This window comes from Chelonoidis abingdonii, chromosome 1 (genome assembly GCF_003597395.2).
Source record: "Chelonoidis abingdonii isolate Lonesome George chromosome 1, CheloAbing_2.0, whole genome shotgun sequence".
Lineage (NCBI taxonomy): Eukaryota > Metazoa > Chordata > Testudines > Testudinidae > Chelonoidis > Chelonoidis abingdonii.
In genome coordinates, this window is record NC_133769.1 from 117946827 (window position 1) to 117967151 (window position 20325).

The 20325-nt window shown below is 41.2% G+C and overlaps 2 protein-coding genes across 3 annotated transcripts in view; one reads left to right on the forward strand and one right to left on the reverse strand.

Moving 5' to 3' along the window:
- DCP1B (decapping mRNA 1B) overlaps positions 1-4127 on the reverse strand; it is a 74041-nt gene extending 69914 nt beyond the window's left edge. The window contains exons 1-3 of one of the 2 annotated variants that reach the window (XM_032796718.2): positions 3932-3978; positions 1165-1205; positions 353-468 (exon numbers count right to left, since the gene is read on the reverse strand). Coding sequence is in view for 1 of the 2 variants with exons in the window: in XM_032796716.2 (XP_032652607.1) it covers positions 1165-1205; positions 3932-4084 (194 nt within the window). In the remaining variant the exon portion in view is untranslated. Of the gene's footprint in view, positions 1-352; positions 469-1164; positions 1206-3931 lie in introns of both variants that reach the window. The other variant, XM_032796716.2, reaches the window with a different exon arrangement.
- The window catches only part of CACNA1C (calcium voltage-gated channel subunit alpha1 C), a 766858-nt gene that overhangs the window by 26395 nt on the left and 720138 nt on the right, over positions 1-20325 (forward strand). The gene's annotated exons all lie outside the window — the stretch shown is intronic.

Here is a 20325-nt window from a genome sequence, read left to right on the forward strand (position 1 = left end):
AAGCAGCAGACGCGGGAGACAGTTCCTTCCTCCAGCAGTGGCAGCTACAACAGCATCTCTTACCTCATCCATTCTTGTTCTTCTCTACACAGATGAATAGAAGAGTAGGTGTGGGGAGGTGCTGGTACTGGCTTCTGCTGCTGGGTAGGAAGGAGCCTAGAGATCAAAGTAAGCTCCCGTACTCCCTAGTAGAAGATTGGGTCCATTGTACACCTGGCCTCACATGCTGTTTGTCACTTCCATATCCTTCTCTTCCCGACTCAATCAGAGGGACCTCCTGCCTCCTCAGTCCCCATCCTTCTCCTAGACGGATCCTCAAGAAAAAGCAAATGGAGGGAGGAAATCCACGTACCTGTTCAACTACCCACTCATAACAGCTGCAACCCTATGTCTGCTAACTGTCTGATCTTCTGCTTGTCACAACAGCAAGCCCAGCACACAGATGATAGAGCAGGCTTTGCAACATACCTGTGTGGTACAAAAGATGAGACTAGATGATCTAATGGTCCTTTCTGGCCTTAAAATCCATTAAATTATTCCCCACTTCCCCCAAACAACCCTGCCTTCAATTAAGAGGTGAAGAGTTAGAAAAGAACAAATGTAATATAAAACCGAACCATGAAATTAAAACAAACATCCAGAGCCATTAGAAAAAAGAGCCACTGAGAATATCTTAACACCTGGGGTGAAACATGCATGATAACAACATTGTAAGTAATTTGATACCGAGGCAAATGTAAGGAAAATGCATGAACTTTCCCCTATTCAGGAAACAATTACAATTGTATTAAGTCCTGCCATTTCCTTAACCTTGATGAGAACTATTATTTACTCTGCCATTTAGCTTTTTTGTTCTGAAACCTTCTAAAAGGACAAATGTTGTATCCTATTTAAATAGAACATTCTTAAGATTTATCAGATTCATCCACACTGAGATCTAAATTACATTTCCAAGTCTTAGTCACATGAACACGTACAAAGTGACGTTCTCCTTTCCAATCGTCCCTTCCCTGCATTGTCTCTGACAATTTCAAACTAACTTCAGTTATTCCTTTTCACCATGTAATAAGACAGAATTTAGAGTGGTTAGTTAAGGATTCTTTTTAGCAGGTTTTTCTACTTCCAAAGATTTTATGTTCAGACATTAAAATGTAACATTCTCACCTTGTGTAAACAAAGAGTGTTCCTTCCACATCAGTTTTCTCCTAAAATAAAAGAAACATTCAAGTAATTCAAATAAAAATTCATAAGGTGAAGGAAAACCAATGTTTTCCACAAAACAATCACTTAGTATCACCAGCAGGCAGAAGACACACTTTAGTATAGTGAATTTAACATATTGGATCATTAATATAACAAAGACAGGAGTAATAAAAGGGTTTATCCTTATGAAGAGGAGAAAAGTGGATTTACTGCCATATTCATAGTCCACTGCTGATGAAGCAATAGGAAGCACAGGAACTATTATTTTGTCAACCATAAATAAGCCACCGCTATCTTCCTTTTCCCAAAGACCATGACAGTTACATATCTCTGACTGAAATAAGGAAATAATTAAACAAAATTTCAGGGATTTGCTAGTAAAAGATTACGACTATCATAGTTCCCCTTCATCCTTCAGCTGAATCAGATTTTATGATAAGACATGAAAACCATCAGCTCTGCATTTTTTTATTTTTAGTTGTTTTTTAAGACAAAAAAATCGCATAGTTGTCTTCTTATCTATTTTCTTCCCCTGATAGCCTGTCAGCCAAAATAACTGACGAGTTGTCATTTTAAAAAAAAGAAACTTCAGTGTCTCTACCTGATATACACCTCTACCTCAATATAACGCTGTCCTTGGGAGCCAAAAAATCTTACTGCATTATAGGTGAAACCGTGTTATATTGAACTTGCTTTGATCCACCAGAGTGTGCAGCCCCACCCACCCCAGAGCACTGCTTTACCATGTTATATCTGAATTTGTGTTATATCAGAGTAGAGGTGTACTGGATGTCAGAAAATGCCAGTACATTTATGCTTCTACATTCCATTTGATACATAATATCCCACTTGCTTAAACTATGTAAGCTTTTCTGGTCCAGGGACAAATATTTTGGAGACACGCTCTTTGGGATCCTTTTAGATGAAAAATACTACATAAAATTCTGTCCACACAAAGATAGCGTTACATTTGAAAATCATACTTAAACATAGTTCCCCTGAACCAGTTTTGATCACTGTTTAACCCCAACAGCGTTAGCCAGTCAGCAGAGTTAAAAATTGATTTGGGGAAAAAACTTTAAGTTTTTCAGACACAGCTCTATTTGCTGTATGCACAGAGATTAGGTGAAATCATTATCACAATCTGCCCCACGCATATTCAGTCTGACAAAATATTAACGGGACACTCAAGATAATATTTTTTTTTTAAATATCATCTGTATTACTAATGTCTTATATTTTTTAAAATCTAATATACTTTTCAAAATTTATTTTTTGCCCGTAACTCAGTGTAGACTTTGAAAATGGACTGGTAAGCTTCACCTCCTCCTAGTATCAGTTTAACTTTCTTACCCTCATGTACCAGCACGTTGCATTTGTGTCCCCCCTCCCACCACTCTCAAACTGCAGTGTAATATTTTAATTTTAAAAGTTTTTACTGAAATAAAGACTCTTGACAACATCGCTATTAGGTTTTGTAGGACTTTCTTAAAAAAAAATATCCATAACATTTACGTTTGAGGGATGACTTACTCAAAATTATCTATTTAAATAAGATTCCAGTCCTATAATCTAATTGTTATCAGGGTTTGCCCATGCAATAGCCAATGCAGAGTGCCACTGAAGACAACAAATGCCTGTACAGGTATACTTGAACAGAGGAGATCAAGGGATCAGAGTTTAGAAAGAAAGCTCTACAGTGTATAATGTTAAGGTTACACAATTAAAATAACAAAAATACAGGAAATGCAGGAGCTAAGACTCCGAGTTATAGATCTTATATGTTTTGTGTGTGTATAATATTTTAAACAACAGATTTTAAAAGAAAAGCAAGACTACAAAATACTACATATGTACAATGCAGCCATTTTTCTGGAAATCTTTCAACTTTTGCATTTACTGTCTTTTTATCACTTTTGACTGGATAACCTTAATGCTGCATTTACTATTTAATTTAATTTATTAACTATTTGTTTTTCTCTTTCTTACATGATTTAGATAGTATCTGCTTCCTTCTGGTATCGCATTATTGGTAAATCTGGAATTACACGCTGTGCTTCCAAAAATCATATACACACACACCACTCCATAGAGTGTTTCAGCCACAATACACTTTCCATTGAACTCTGTATTGTATTCATACACTATACACATACAAACTATATGCTCTTCAGGGCAAGGACTTGTTTGTTACCTGCTTTAGCACACATTGTTTAATAGACACCCCCTATGAATTTAAAGTTCATCAAGACAGCGGGGGGGGGGGGCAGGGGGAGGAAGACGGCCACCCTTTTTCTCCCAACTATCCTCCAACCAGCTTTTGTCCGGTGCTCAGTTTCAGAATTGTGCGGGAGAGAACCGGAAACTGTCCCTTTTCCCGTTCGGTTTTCACAGAGGACGTGGGCCTCTATCACCGAGCATATTTTATAAATTAAAGAAGAAACATACAGCCCCAAGACTTTCAGCCACCATCCCTCCCAGCTCCGGCACTGCCCACGTGTGTGTCTGTGTGGGGTGTCTTCCCACTTCGTGCCTTCCCCACGTCGGGGGCGGTCTCCCCACTGCCTGCCCTCCCCAAACCTGTATATGTGTGGGGGAGGGGTCTCCCAGCTCCCTCCTCACTCCTGCCCTTCCCCTCCCCCAACCTGTCCGTGGGTCTCCCCGCTGCCTGCCTTACCCCCCGGCATGGGGGGCTCCCGGCCCGGCGGGGGGGTCTCATCTCACGCACCCACTCGTTGGCGCGGTGCCCGAAGGTGTAGAGCGCCACCTGGCTGGCCACGTCCACGATGCTGCTGATGTAGGGGTCGTGCCGCTGCAGCGCCGCCAGGCTGATGTCCAGCCCCTTGCCCAACAGGGCGGCCCCAGACACCGCCGCCGCCATTTTGCCTCCAACAACAACACTCACGGCGCGCTGGGTGGGCACGATTAATCTAAAGCCGAGAACGAGATCGAGCCCTTAGCGAGAGAAGCAAAATCTGGCCAGGGTGCTGGACTCAGACTCGGTAGTCGAGCGTCGAGTTTACATGGCTCAGGATTGTTGCTATTAGCAACAAGATAAACTCACCAAAGGCCGGGCCGGGCCCTCCGTGCGTAACCCAGGGGGCGGGGCCTGCAGCAAAAGCACCGTGTCGCGCCCGGCCTCGCACAGGCCACGCGCGAAATCCAGACTCGTCTGAGGGGCAGCCCTGTGAGGGCATGTACACGCACAGGCAGTGTAGCCAGCAGCGTGCCAAGACTGGTATTGCCAACCTCAGTTGTTCCAAAATCATCAGCCAGGCCTCACAAAATCATAAGAATGGCTCAGCAATAATAATTTTTAGGTTCTTTTTATTTGTTTTCTGGTGGTGGAGTCTTTAGGGTTCATGTTTAACAGATTTACTCCACAACCCGGAGGGCTACAGAGAGGGTGGTGGTGTTTTTTTTAATGCAAGTTGAGAGTCTCTGAAAATCACTTGAGTCCAGCTGCTGGGGATTCAAGAAAAGCATTGAGAATGCATTTGCAAACTTACCACCATCAATTTGGGCTTGAATAGGGATCGGGGAGTGGTTGGCTCACTACAAAAACAATTTTCCATCTCTTGGTATTGACACTGCCTCATCAATTATTGGGAGGGAACCACATCCACCCTTACCTAATTGGCCTTCAACATTGGTTCTCCACTTGTAAGGCAGCTCCCTTCTCTTCATGTGCCAATATAGATTTATGCCTGTATATGTAATTTTCACTCCATGCATCTGGAGAAAAATGGTTTTTTTACCCATGAAAGCTTATGCCTGAATAAATCTGTTAGTCTTTAAGGTGCCGCTGAACTCCTTGTTGTTTTAATTACATTTTGAGACTTGGCAATCCAGAGTTAGAAACACAGGCACATATACATGTGCCCACAAGCATGTTTAGCTACAAAAACACATGTACGCCCCAGGGCACACATAGACAGATATATATGGGCATGTACACATACCTATGAGTATACAGACACACCAAAGCATCAACACACAAAAGTACTCAGAGAGCACATGAAGCCATACATGTCTGTAGCATAGACACACCTACAGGGGACTATATTATAGACATACATAGAATATCAGTGTTGGAAAGGACTTCAGGAGGTCATCTAGTCCAACCCCCTGCTCAAAGCAGGCCCAATCCCCAGACAGATTTTTGCCCCAGATCCTTAAATGGCCCCATCAAAGATTAAACTCACAACCCTGGCTTTAGTAAGCCAATGCTCAAACCACTGAGCTATCCTTCCCCCCTATATGGTGGAAGGGGGGAGGTACACACCCATGGCTATGAGTATTCATATTTGCCTGCATGCACCTATGGACCTACTTACTCATCTGAATCAGCTATGAAATAATACAAGTGAAGCTAATCAATGGAGAGGCACCATGATTAGAAACAGATGGACACTACATTTTCCTCCAAAGGTAAGCAGTCCGGTGCCCTAACATCAGTCCAAAGTAAGTAAGGTATAGCATTTCATGGACTTGGGAAAGAAATGCTGTGGTCTGAAAACTTCAGGAGGAAGATGTGAAGAAAACCAGTGAGGAGGAAGGGTGGCAATTAGGCATTCCTTGCTGCTCAAATGACAAGTAGATCTACTCAATTCTTTCTGCCGTCTAAACCCTCCTGGACTCCCTAGTAACAAGACATTTCCCTCCCGCCGAAGCCCCTCTGGTGTGCCAATCCTTCTTATGGCCATTTGTCTACCTTAATTTGTCACTGAGGCCTGGGAGGATTACGCTTTCTCAACCTGTCTTCTGCAGCTGCCCAGCCCTTTTGGTACCAATACTACTGATAATATTAAAAAAGGTTTCCCTATTTTGTGTTACAAAAATCTGGTCAACCTAACTCCAAAAGAGACAGAATATAATGTAGAAATTGATTTGCAATAGATTGTTCTTTCAGATTGTAAACATTCACTCATGGTTACAATTTGGCATTCCAATGAAGGTCTGAGTCTGTTATTGTACAAGATTTTAATCACAGTTACTGTTTAATAACAAGTTATTGTTTCTATACCTTTTGAATTCTGAGAATGTATAAAAGCAGAAATTAGTAAGATTGTTTCTGTTTTTGCCCATTTGGTCTGACTGGGTGGCTAATCAATGTTTAGAGCAGAAGCCGGCAACCTCTGTTTCAACTTTTTTACTTAGGAATGGCCTTTCATTTTGAAATTTAGCTAATAACAGAGTTCAACCTAAGCCTTCTCAGGTGTGGCTGCTTCTAATGTTCCTCCTTCAGGATTGCTCAGTCCACAGTATGGGGAACATGTATGTTGTTGGTACCCACAGTCTAAAAGACTACTGTTGGACCTTTGTCTACCTCAATTCCCAATGGTTCAGGAAGTTTTAGTCTTTTTGTTAGCAGTTTACGCGTTCAGGATTCCTTAACTGACTCAGGCTTTGAACCAAATGGCACATGGAGAAAACTGTGCTCAGCCCAGTTAATTCCATCTGGCATAGTTATTTAAAAATTTTAACTCCCAAAATCAAACTAGATCCAGTCAGTTTCATTCCCACACTAGATAAAAATTGCAAGGAAAAGATCTATAAGGTCACAGTAAGTTATCAGCATCAGTGTATATGTAATACTACCCCCTGGTGGAATTTGGCAGACCTTTTTGATGTAAAAGCAGCCCACTTCACTATCTGTTGAATTGTTATTTTAACTCACTGAAAAATAAGATTCTTTACTTTGGTGCTGTTGATTTTGAGAACTCTGATGCTGTAGGTATTGTGTGTGATTAATTACAATAACCACAAGTGGTCATGGATTTCTGAGGAATTCTTTCAGGAAATGAGGGCATGTTGTTTGATTGAGATCACATTTCTTGCTTTGCACATTTTTGCTAAATATTTCTGTTGCCGTAATTCTAAGTGTTGTCATATGGTGAACACTTATTTCAGACACTGTACATTTTGCACACATCATCTTCTGTCTAAGGGCTCATCTATGTGGGAAAGTTTTACCAGTAATATTAATATATTTATACCTGTATAAGTCCTCACCTCCGATGTGAACACTCTTATTTCAGTAGAAGTGTGGCTTTTTTGGGTTTAATTTAAATCCCTTGACAAGTAACATATACTGAACTGAAAAAGGCATTCTTAGCCTAATACTGGAATAAGTGTGTCTGAATTGGGGGTTATACTGATGTATCGGTTTAAATTTAAACCTTATGTTATACTAGAAAAATGTTCCCATGTAAACAAGATCTTAGTTTGCTGCTCACTGCTTCTTTATTTACTTCTATTTTTTTCAGAAATTTTAGTTTTGCTCTTCAGGTATCATTTCTGCCAACTGAGATTAATGCCACAAACTAGCCTGGTTTTGATAAAATAATCTGTTAGTTCTCCAAAATCCTAAATTTAATTTAAAATTTAAGCTCTGTTAAATATTAATTTATTGCCTCAACTTGTAATTGGATACAAATGATAAAACAGATCCCTTTTATATATTTGTTTTTGGGATACACTAGTCATCAAATCGCTGAAAAACAACACCCAGATTATTTCTTCCAACCTCTTCCCAAAAATGAAGGTATTATAAACCTCCAGTACTGCTGCTTTTTCTATATCCAGAAACAAAGATGTCAAACATCGGTGGCTTCCTCCCACCCCCACCAAGTTCTGTAAGCATGAAATAAATCAGAAATCACTGAACTTCCTACATTGCTCAACAAGATTTCTGAGGTTTCCCTCTGAAGTTTGTTTGTTTGTTTGCTATTGTGTCTGAGTTATAATCCCTAGCCCCGGGGTTCTCAGACTTTTATACTGGTGACCCCTTTCACAGAGAAAGCCCTTGAGTGCACCCCCCCTTATACATTAAAAACACTTTTTTATATATTTAACACCATTATAAATGCTGGAGGAAAAGCAGAGTTTGGGGTAGAGGCTGACAACTTGCGACCTCCCCATATAATAACCTTGTGACCCCCTGAGGGATCCCGATACCCAGTTTAAGAACCTCTGCCCTAGCCTAACACAAGGTTATATTCTGATGAGGCAACCATCTTGAGTCCTTTATAATAAAGAACAAGCATTTGAATTACACAACCAGTAAAATAATATTGTTACCATGAGAGCAACAAACTTGTACTCATTTAATAGAATATTGCATTAGGATATTTACTATGGCAACTAATTTATTGCCATACTAGTATTTAATCAGGCAATCATCTTAACTCTTAGACATATGGCATTTGTCAGACCACCAACTAATCTATAACAGTACAGTCTTTTCACTGTGGTGCATACCCAGGATTTGGGGAGCATTTTTGATTTGTTATATGTTGCATTTTGCTGGTAAATACATAAAAGGTCAAAATACCAATGCAATATTTGTGTTTAAATGGTTTCAAATTAAAAATGGACTCTTCCTCACATGGAATATTGCAATAATGATCCACAAGTGACTGCACAATGTAATGCAATTACTGCCTTATACTAAAACAGGGATAGGCAACCTATGGCTCGGGGGCCAAAGGCGGCACGCAAGCTGATTTTCAGTAGCACTCACACTGCCCAGGTCCTGGCCACTGGTCTGGGTGGTTCTGCATTTTAATTTAATTTTAAATGAAGCTTCTTAAACATTTTAAAAACCTTATTTACTTTACATACAACAATAATTTAGTTATATATTATAGACCTGTAAAAGAGGGCTTCTAAAAACATTAAAATGTATTACTGGCTCACGAAACCTTAAATTAGAGTGAATAAATGAAGACTTGGCACACCTCTTCTGAAAGGTTGCAGACCCCTGTACTAAAAGTTTGAAATACTGCATTTTGTTGTTAGATTGATACTGCTTTAAATTATTATCTTTGTTATTTGTACTGCACTATGGCTTATGGACACTGTGAGAAGCATTTGGGCAGTCAAAGACCTAACATTTTTGTATCTCTGTCAGCAATACTTTGGGAAATAATGAGTGAAATGTATCCCTGCTTTTATACTAGGGACGACTGGTACACAGGGGCCTCCCGTGGGCAGCCAATAGAAGATTTAAGCACTTTTAATGAGATTCTGGACTGAAAACCAAGGGTATTAACACCACAAACTCCAGTGAGTAACTGCCAGGGCTGGCCTTACCATAAGGCGTACTGAGGCATCTGCCTTAGGTGCCAGACTGGGGGCGAGGGGTGCCACAAGGACTCAGAGTGTAGAGGAGAACAGGCAGTCAACTGAAGAGTAGGAGCCAGTTAGGCCCTTAAGACACTGATATCTTACCTCACTCAGGCCCAGCTACCAGCCTGCTTATTTTTCCCCTTCAATTGAGCGTTGAGAGCCACTATAGCTGGCACAGAACAGCAGTCATGGGTGAAAGAAGAAAATGCCCCTCGGGGGCAGCATTCAGAAAAAGCAAGCAAGCAAAGGAAGCTTTTCTATCTAAGCAGGAAGGAGCTCTCCTGAGATACATAGACACAAATGTTCACGGTGAGCCTTCCGGCCCCAGTGAGGATGTGAGTGGTGAGGAGATGCCTGATCTTCCAGTTAGTCAGAGTGCAGGTGACCTGGCAGCTACTGCAGCATCCATATCTCCATCTCAAATGGATGTAACCATGCACATTCCTGAAGAAAACTGTAGATCAGAGAAGAGTGTGGTGGAGGCGCAAGAAACAGCTGCTGCTGAGTTTAGTTCCTTAAGTCTAGATGATCCAGGACTGCGGACCCACTTGAGCAGTAGCCTGAGGGACTTCCTTGTACTGCATGGGCCACAGCAAGTGAAGAACTTCATGTTCCCCAAAGACAATGAAAATAGAAGTTTCCATCCAACACATTACTGGCGTGAAATCCCCAATGGTGACAAAGTGGAGAGGCCATGGCTTATGTACTCAAAAACCCAGAATGCTGCATACTGTTTTTGTTGCAAACTCTTCCAGTCTAATGTTCCAGCCACATTGGGTTCTACAGGAACAAAGGACTGGAAAAATCTGGCTAGAAATCTGGCATGCCATGAGAAGGCAGTAAATCACCAGAGAGCATTCCATAGGTGGAAAGAGCTTGAGATGAGACTAAGGTTAAAGGCCACCATAGATGATCAGCACCAAAAGAAGATTGCATCAGAGTCTCTTTACTGGCAAAATGTTCTGAAAAGGCTCATTGCCATTGTGAGAATGCTTGCTACCCAAAACCTAGCACTGCGTGGCACTTCAGATCAGCTGTATGTGCCAAACAATGAAAACTTCCTTAAAATTGTGGAGCTGATGGCTGAGTTTGATGCTGTACTCCAGGAGCATCTAAGAAGAGTCACCACCCAAGAAATGTACACACACCACTACCTTGGAAAAACAATTCAAAATGAGATCATACAGTTACTGGCAACAAAAGTCAAACAGAAGATTGTGGCAGATCTGAAGTCAGCAAGATATTACTCTGTTATTCTCAACTGCACACCTGACATCAGCCATACGAAACAAATGACTTTAATGGTGCGTTTTGTAACAACAACAGAACCTAGTGAAAATGTCCCTGCAATGGTGACTGTCAGAGAGCATTTTCTAGAATTTATTGACATTGATGATACTACAGGAGCTGGTATGACAAATGTGCTTCTTAAAAAGCTGGAAGATACGGGAATTGCGATAGCTGACATGAGAGGTCAGGGCTACAATAATGGTGCCAACATGAGAGGAAAGAACAGAGGAGTGCAGACATGGATCCGAGAGTTAAACCCTCAAGCTTTTTTTGTCCCATGCAGTTCTCATTCATTGAACTTGGTGGTCAGTGATGCAGCATCAGCTTCTAGTGAGGCTGCTGAATTTTTTAATGTAATTCAAAGCATCTATGTATTTTTCTCTGCATCAACTCATCGATGGCAAATTTTGAAGCAACATCTGGGAACATCCTCTCTGACACTGAAACCACTGAGTGCCACATGATGGGAAAGTTGAGTGGAGGTGATAAAGCCTATCAAACACCAAACTGGGAAGATAGATGATGCCACAGTTGCCATTATGGAGGATAATGCTATGACAGGAACTGTTCATAGGAGAACAGTGGCAGAGGGAAATGGAATCACCAGAAACATACATAACTTCAAATTTCTGTGTGGCTTAGTGTTGTGGCATGACATACTGTTTGAAATAAATGTTGTAACCAAGACTCCAAGGTGTTGACCTTGATATATCTGGAGCAATGGAACAACTGGACAAAGCAAAGTCATACCTACAGTCTTACCGGTCAGATGAGGGATTTCAAAACATTCTGAAGAGTGCACAGAAGTTGGCAGAGGAACTTCACACTGAAGTTATTTTCCCACCCATTCAAGAATACAAGAGTCACCGAAGAAGAAGACATTTTGATTAAGAGGCATGGGATAATCCCATAAGAGACTCCAAACAACAATTCAAAGTTGAATTCTTTAACCAGGTGCTAAATTGTGCAATACAGTCAGTTGAAGAATGTTTCATGCAGCTCAAGGAACACAGCAGTATATATGGGATGTTGTATGATATTCCAAAACTCCTCACTATACCTGAAGAAGACTTACACCAGCAATGCAGGGCACTAGAGACCCTGTTGACACATGATGACATGCACAATATCGATGCAAGTGATTTAGGTGATGAACTGAAAGCTCTTTCAAGAAACATTTCAGCAGGATCAACTCCAAAGGCTGTTCTGGAATATATGTGCACAAAGAAGATGACCACCCTCTTTCCAAAAGTTTTTGTTGTTCTCAGGGCTGGCGCTACTGTTTAGGCAGCCTAGGCAATCACCTAGGGTGCCAGGATTATTCGGGGGGCGGCATTTTTCCGGGGGGGCGGCAGGCGGCTCCAGTTGACCTGCCGGAGGCATGCCTGCAGAGGGTCCATTGGTCCGCGGCTCCGGTGGAGCTGCCGCAGTCATGCCTGCGGACGGTCAGCTGCTTGCGCGGCTCTGGTGGACCGCCCGCAGGCATGACTGTGGCAGCTCCACCGGAGCCACGGACCAATGGACCCTCCGCAGGAATGACTGCGGCAGATCAACTGCAGCCACAGGATCAGCACGGGAGGCGGCGAAATGGCCGTGCGCCTAGGGTGTGAGAAACCCTAGTGCCGGTCCTGGTTGTTCTGCGCATACTTCTAACACTTTCTGTAACAGTTGCCAGTGGAGAACGCAGCTTCTCCAAGCTGAAGTTAACAAAAAAACACATCTACGCTCCACAATGGCATGGGAAAGGCTGGATGGCCTTGCAACCACCTCAACAGAGCATGAGCTGGCCCAGACTGTGGACCTTCAGCAGGAAGCAGTTCAAATCTTTGCAACCAAGAAGGCACGGAAAGCACCACTTTGATTATTCAAACAGATAAAAATGCCAGTGTTTACTATGCAGACAAGAAAATTTACATTTGCTTTTCAGGCGTTTGAAAGTTAAGTGTTGTTTAAAATTTTTGAACAAGGCATTTTAAGTTGTTAATTCTCCTTTATTCGGGTAGGTAGCAGAGCAGTACCATGAGAGGAGCAGAACAGGACGAAGGCAGAATTGAGACCTTTCAAAGTTTTGGCCCAAGCGAGGGGGTATGGGGACGTCATTTGAGCTCCCTGCTTCAGATGTCAAAATGTTGTGGGCCAGCCCTGCTGATAGAAAAGTCTAGGTTTATTATACTTGTATGAATCTGTTTCCCTTGGTACACTTTGAGTGCTGTGAAGGTGTTTGGTAGTCACTTTTCCACAGTCTGACTTCTTCGTTTTCTGGTGATGCTGACGGTGTGATGTGTTGTCTGTTAGATGAAATTTATAGGCACTTTAACTTGCTAGATGGGAACAGTGAGCTACAAGGATTTCCTGAGGAGAAACTTCCATGAGAAGTGTATGAGGTTTCTCATTTTTCTTTTGGCTGATTGGCGTTTGCCCAAATCTATTAATTTCATATCACCTCAGTTCAGTCTTATAAAGATAACCTTCACTGAATCCTGTGTAACCCTGTTCCCTGAACTGCAAAGAAACATCTGTGCTCTTTAAACAACCAACAAATAAAAGCAGACAGCTTAAGACTTCTTGTTAGACTTTCCTGATGCCTGCTATTGTCTTACTAGTCAGCTTTAAGAAAAGCTTCTCATAAATGGGTGTGGCTTCCTTCTCTGAGTTCAGTTAATCAATAACTACTTAGGTGAATAGAAGAATGCCCATTTTCAGTACTCACTCCTGCAATCCTTTTTATTCAGGTCAATAGGAATTTTGCATAAGGGTCTGTAGAACTGGGTTCTGAATCCAAAAAAAGGTCAGGTTAGTTATAGGTCCCATTATCCATTGTGTGATCAGGTGTCAGAATAGATTGTGATAGAACCAGCTCAGGGGAAGTGGACACAGAGTCCAGCCCGTATGAGGAGAGCAAAGAAAAAAGTTGTTGCTGTTGTACCACAGGCAGCCTATCTGAACAGTGGAAATTGGGCTCCAAGGTTCTTTAAGGAGGCAATCAGAGGGTGTGTGTAGCTTAGCTGTCTGTGAAAGGAGAGATGGAATTGCTGACTTTGGGAGAGGGAGAATGAAAAGAAGTCTATAAGCCTTCCTTGGAAAGGGGAAGGCTTAAGTGGTTGCAGAAGTGGCTGAGTATCTAAAGAGAAAGAAAGAGTAAGAACAACTGAAGAGGCACAATTGAGAAAAGGGAGGCTGAAACCCTGTAGCTTGACATCTATTGGTGGATGTTAAAACTCCTCTGTGCATGCACAACTCCATGACAAACAATCCAATTTTGCATTTTAACAGTACTAAGGTGACCAGTATTTTAATATCAGCTGATGAACTACAGACACATTCCATCACAAAGGTGGCTGCATTCCAGTACTGGGCGGAGTTTGTAAGGTGCTGTAATATCCTTAGAAATGATAGATGCATGTAAATGTAAGAAACTATGTTTAATAACCTATCTGGGAAATTATCATTACCAGAAACAATATATACTAAGTGAGATATTTAGGTGGTTGTTTTAGATTGTTAAAATGTTTTGAAACCAGCTCTAAGGGGGAAATTGTCAATATATATTTTTATATATTTCAAGCAATAAGTCTTTTATGTGGTCTGATATCTTCTGGAATTTTGTTAACTGCATTGTTATCTTGTAATTCCATTTTGATTCCATTTTAAATGAATACAAAGACTTCTCGTTTAGATTTAGCCTTGCATTTGACATTCTTTTGCTTGTTAGGAGGAAGAGAGCCTTGGCCCAGCCAAATTTGCACTTTTGCCCGGTTCATAGTTGCCCTAAGGTACCAAGGAGTAGTAATTATTCAGCAAATGAAGATGGGTGAACTAGTTAGGATAACAGAAAAGCTGACAAACATTTGTTTATTCAGTAGAAGCAAACATAAAGTGAACCTTTCAGTTTTTTTTAAAAAGAGCCTTTTCCTTTTTTATGCACCTCTGCATTTCCTACTTCCAGAATATTACAGAAAGACTATTCGCATGGCATCTCATGGCGGAGGTTTATTTTCATGAGATTTCCAGTTCAAAAGTACAGACTAAAAGAGTTTGGATAAGCATCCAAACTTCTGAATAATTATTCAAACCAAACCTTTTAAGGTTCTCCCACTCTTTTTACTATCATTAGCTATAATATTCCCATGCTGACTATGGGGGAAAAACAAATATCAGCAAAAGTACATTTATATTGATTTATCTTCCCTCTTGTTTTTGAATTTAGTAAAGACTTACTACTAATATAGCATTACATAAAGATTCCCAGGAGCTTCCAGGGCCAATAAGACTGGGTCTCGTACGCTGTCTGTCAAATTGTACTCACTTTACAATAGAAAGCAGGGGCCGATTTAAGGGTCTGCACATGGTCAGCAAATATGCAGCATGGGGCCTGATGGTCACATCACCATAGGCTTTTTTAAAGATAAAAATAATAGGCCCAAACAAAAGTGGAATCTCACTCAGTTGTGTAATTCCAGGTATTGGAACCTCTGACCACAGTGACACTTTTCCTCAACAAATTGTTTTATGATGATGTCCAGTTTCAACTTTGCTGTCTCATCTTTCTCAACTGCATGCAGAGCAAGGTCACTCAGTTATGTTTGCTACAGTGTTGAATGCATGTAGTTTTTGATCAGAGGGGTAGCCTTGTTAGTCTGGATCTGTAAAAGCAGCAAAGAATCCCGTGGCACCTTATAGACGAACAGACATTTTGGAGCATGAGCTTTCGTGGGTGAATACCCACTTCGTCAGATGCATGTAGTGGAAATATCCAGGGGCAGGTATATATATGCAGGCAAGCTAGAGATAATGAGGTTAGTTCAATCAGGGAGGATGAGGCCCTGTTCTAGCAGTTGAAGTGTGAAAACCAAGGGAGGAGAAACTGGTTTTGTAGTTGGCAAGCCATTCACAAGTCTTTGTTTAATCCTGAGATGATGGTTGTCAAATTTGCAGATGACTGAAAGCTCAGCAGTTCTCTTTGAATCTTGGTCCTGAAGTTTTGTTTGTGCGTATGACACTTAGGTCTGGCTATAGTGTGGCAGGAGGTTTAAGGTTCTCCTAACGAGTATTTTTGTTTTTGCATTCCTAATATCTGATGTGTGTCCGTTATCATTTTCCGTAGCGACGGTCCAGTTTGGCGCATGGAAATGCAGAGGGGCATTGCTGGATATGATGCATATTTACATTGGTGGAACGTAGGCAGGTGAATGAACGGTGATGGTATGGTGATCATCTCCGGTTAGGTCTGTTGATGGTTGTCGTGGATGCTAGATATGTGGGCAGAGTTTGGCATCGAGGTTTGTTGCCTGATTGGTTTCTGGCTAGTTGCTATGGTGCGGTGTGCAGGTTGTGTGGTTCCGGAAATCCTGGGGAACCAATATCTCGGCTAAAAAAATGGACTCTCACTGAAGGATGTCTGGATAGTGTTGGATCTATGCTCAGACCCTGTGATCAGCACTCCCAGCTATCTCAGTGGACACCATGATTTTCCTGAGGAAATTACAATGCTTTGTGACTTCCAGAAAACACCCTTCAACCCACCAATAGGAGTAGAGGCTCTCATTATACGAACATACACACAGATGGATTACAAGCTGGCAGGAACAGTATCCCTGATGCTAGCCACACCACAACTGGGCATTGTGAGCTCTGTGCTTTTCCTCAAACAACTATTTCAATTTGATTTGACCAATATATACTTCGATCATCCGAGCACGTAGGGGGGAACCGCATGGTCCCCACAAGATGCAATATATTTATGGCCGACTGAAAACGTTCCTTCGGCTCTCTCCCATGTACTTCTCTACTACGTTACGATTGATATCTTCAATTGACCATCGGAAGGAGATTGGCAAATTCACCACAATTGCATACAGGTTTCACCCACATCAACCTTCAGCTGGACAATTCTTACAGGAGGTCATTCCTAGAAACACAGTAAAATAAGATGATGGTCAATGTACACCCCCTATACGAAACCTAACGGACGCTTATGTACTACCTTCATGCTTCCAGGCTTCATCCGGGGCAATACCGATCCTTGTTACAGCAGCACTGAGTACACCGCACTCCTGCTTAACCTCAGAGCAGAGGACATCAGCTTAACAAAAATCAATAACAAGCATAGTTCTCAAATAAAATACCTAAACGAGGAATGTACAGGAAAACAGATCACAAGGCCAGCGTGTACCAGAAGCCTCCTATGCAGACAACAAGAAAGAAGACCAAACAGCGACTCCATGGCATACATACCAGTCCCAGCTAAAGTTCCATCGCCGCATCATCAGGATCTCACCACCCAGCTAGGACAACGATCCACACTTTAACAGGCCTTGAGTGGCGGCCAGTCCTCGCCCAAGGAACCTGCCAACTGAAACTTTATTCTCACAAGTAACTTTGTCACCGCACCATAGTTAACTCTAGTTCAGGAACCAATCCAGGAACAACCTCGTGCCACACTTGCCAACATATCTACAACAGCGACACATCCAGGACCTAACCAGATCGCCATACTCATCACGGCTTTATTCCCTGCACCATCCAATTAATATATGCCATCATATGCGCAATGCCCTTGCTATGCTCACTCGCAAAAATGGTACAAGATTTTCCGTACGCGAAAAGGCACTTTAAAGGTACACAAATCAGATATTAGATGCAATATACAAAAACTGTAGGAGAACGACTTCACTCCGGGCACCCTACCTGGGCCACACTATAAGCAGACCTTAAGGTGGCATCGCAGCAAAAAAACTTCAGACCAGACTTCAAGAGAACTGCTGAGCTATCAGTTCATCTGCAATTTGAACCATCAGCTCAGGTTTAAAAAGACTGTGAATGGCTTGCAAACTACAACCAGTTTTCCTCTTGGTTTGTTCACATTCAACGCATAGACAGGCCATATCTCCCTGATTGAAGATAACTCATTATATCTAGCTTGCTGGTTTTCGGATTTAGTTATACCTGCCCCTGGATATTTCCACTACATGCATCTGACGAAGTGGGTATTCACCCACGAAAGCTCATGCTCCAAAACGTCTGTTAGTCTATAAGGTGCCACAGGATTCTTTACTGCTTTTGTAGTTTTTGACACATCTTAGTGCGCTCATTATGCACTTGGCACTAGCCCCTCTAGTTGGTATGTTGAGAAAAAGTCAACACAACATTTCATTTCTGTTAAAAAATCATCAAGAAAACTTGACACTCTGAAATTTAAATAGCTCTGGACTTCAAGTGCCAAAATGAACACCTCTGTTTTCTTTGTAAAATAATATACTTATTGAAAGACATAATCTTGTGAACACCAACTCTAAAGAGAAATATGAGTATTTTACCATGAGTTTAAGAACTTTCTCCTTTGACTCCTCTAAATGTATATATTGAAGTCGCCTGCAACGGAGGAAACCAAACAGAGCAGCTAGCTCTTGAAATCTCTCACACTGAGATTTTAGTTCCTCAATCATATTGTTTAAGACTTCAAAATATTTCCTTTGATGATTATCCTTTGTTTCTAACATAGAATCATGTGGAAATTCATCATCTATGCAGCATATACATCTCTTTATGTGGCTTAGATAGATTGCATTTTAAAAACCCATTGGTTCCCACCTGTTCTGAGATGCTTTTATAATTTCTTCATACTTTTCTTCAGATCTAAGTTTGCTGAACTCATTCACTGTGCTGTCAAACATCCGGAGGACTTGGAACAGGTCAATTTTCTTTGATTGAAGGATTCCATAGACTGCAGCCATGATAACTAAGATCCTATGCCACCATAACAGATTAAAGTAAAACACTCAAGCCATAAAGGACAGGTTGCTTTTTACTCGATGTATGTCCTCATTACTCCTGCATTCAGCTACAGTTTCATCTTCTAGGCATTCAAATATACTGTGAAAATTTACTATTGTTCTCTCAGTTGCTTTCATTCAAGCTGCCCATCTAGTACGATTGCCAACCCTTCAGGATTGGCCTGGAGTCTCCCAGTGTCAGCATCAATCTCCCAGTGACTATTGAAAGCAGTCTGGAAGATTTTAATAGGCTATTTTAAGAAAATGACGTTACTTCATGTTGGGGGAAAAATCTCCCAGAATAGCTTAAATCAGAGTGGCAACCCTACCATCTAGTCTTGAAGCACACTGTTAGATGTAAAGGTCTCCTTCGTTCTTCAGAAGCCTGTTCAATTTCACCCACTGCATCAATCTTTTTAACTTCTTCTGGGGCTTGAAGTACATCATCAAGTTCTACTTCCCTTTTCAAAACTGTACTCTCTTGAGCAAGAGTTTGAAGTTAAAGATTATCTTTGGACATAATCATTAATTTTTCCCACTAATCGTTAAGAGTCTGTGAAATATTTATGTATTTCCTGCAAAGCACCTAAGAAAACCATTAGGTCTGCACTGGCCGTATTTTCAGCAGCATGCACCAAAGTTAGGTAAATTTGATGTGCTGGGCAACAGATGTATATGGTGCATACACTTGGTCTCCCTTGCGTGAATGATATTCTGTCATTTTTAGTTACAGTCCTTCATGCGTTCCAGCCATAACACTGGTCCCATCATATCCCTGTCCGGACATGAATTTGGGGTCAATCTATAATTGCAGGATAAACATTAGTTAACTGGTCACACAGGGATGCAACTTCTGACTCATTTACTGCCCAAATCTTACAAAATGCTCTTTTATATCTACTTTTCCTTTTATATGATGCTTATTAACAAAGTAAAAATTGCCATTTGTTCAATATGGCTAATATCCATAGTTGCATCTTCAATTACAGTAAAAAACTTAGTTTCTGTGCAGCTATTAAGTATGTCCCTCCTGGTTTCTGATGCTAAAAGATTTATAAGTTCATCAGTAATTGTCTTGCTCAAGTATTTGATTCTCTTGGTGTCACCAATATGTTGAGCAAATGTTGTATTATGTCTGGCAAGTAGCTTACTGATGCTCAAGCAAATACCATAATTGTTGATCTCCAGCACTTCATGATGGCCATGGAAGGGGAGACCTAAACTAGCTAAAGTTTTCACTGTGACAAACAATATTTTTAAGACTTCTTGCCATTTCCTACTATTTTCAGATGCTTGTTTATAAAAACATACATTGATACTATGGCTCTTCGCAAACTGTAGAGCTGCCACATGTGACTGCACATGTTGTTTGCTTCTTCTATGAACAGACGTTGACTTTAGCATAATCTTCCAATCACTGTTAACCATGTTGATTTTTGAGTTTCTGTATCCCCGAACAGCCAACAAATGTGACAATATGCATAAACTGAAATATATGACATTGTGAAGCCACTTAACATGCAAATCTTCATGTGGTGCATTTTCCATTCTGTAAAATGAAGATGAAAAATGCAAGTTTATAGGAAAAAAAGGAAACTGTCCATTTGGTCTATCACTTTAAGTGAGCTGTCAGGGACCAAGCTGTACAAGCGTACACAATTTCTCAGGTGATAAAATTGAATCCTGAAAGTGACTTTTATCATATGGGAATGTCAAACCCATTTCAGCAGGAAGACTGCTTTAATTTGCTTCATTGTTGACCTGTTCTTGGACAGGGTCTGTCATGGTTCCTTCCCTCCTCTGAACTTTAGGGTACAAATGTGGGGACCTGTATGGACACTTCTAAGCTTAATTACTAGCTTAGATCTGGTAACTCTGCTACCATCCAGAAATTTCAGTGTCTGGAGCACTTCCTGTCCCCCCAAAA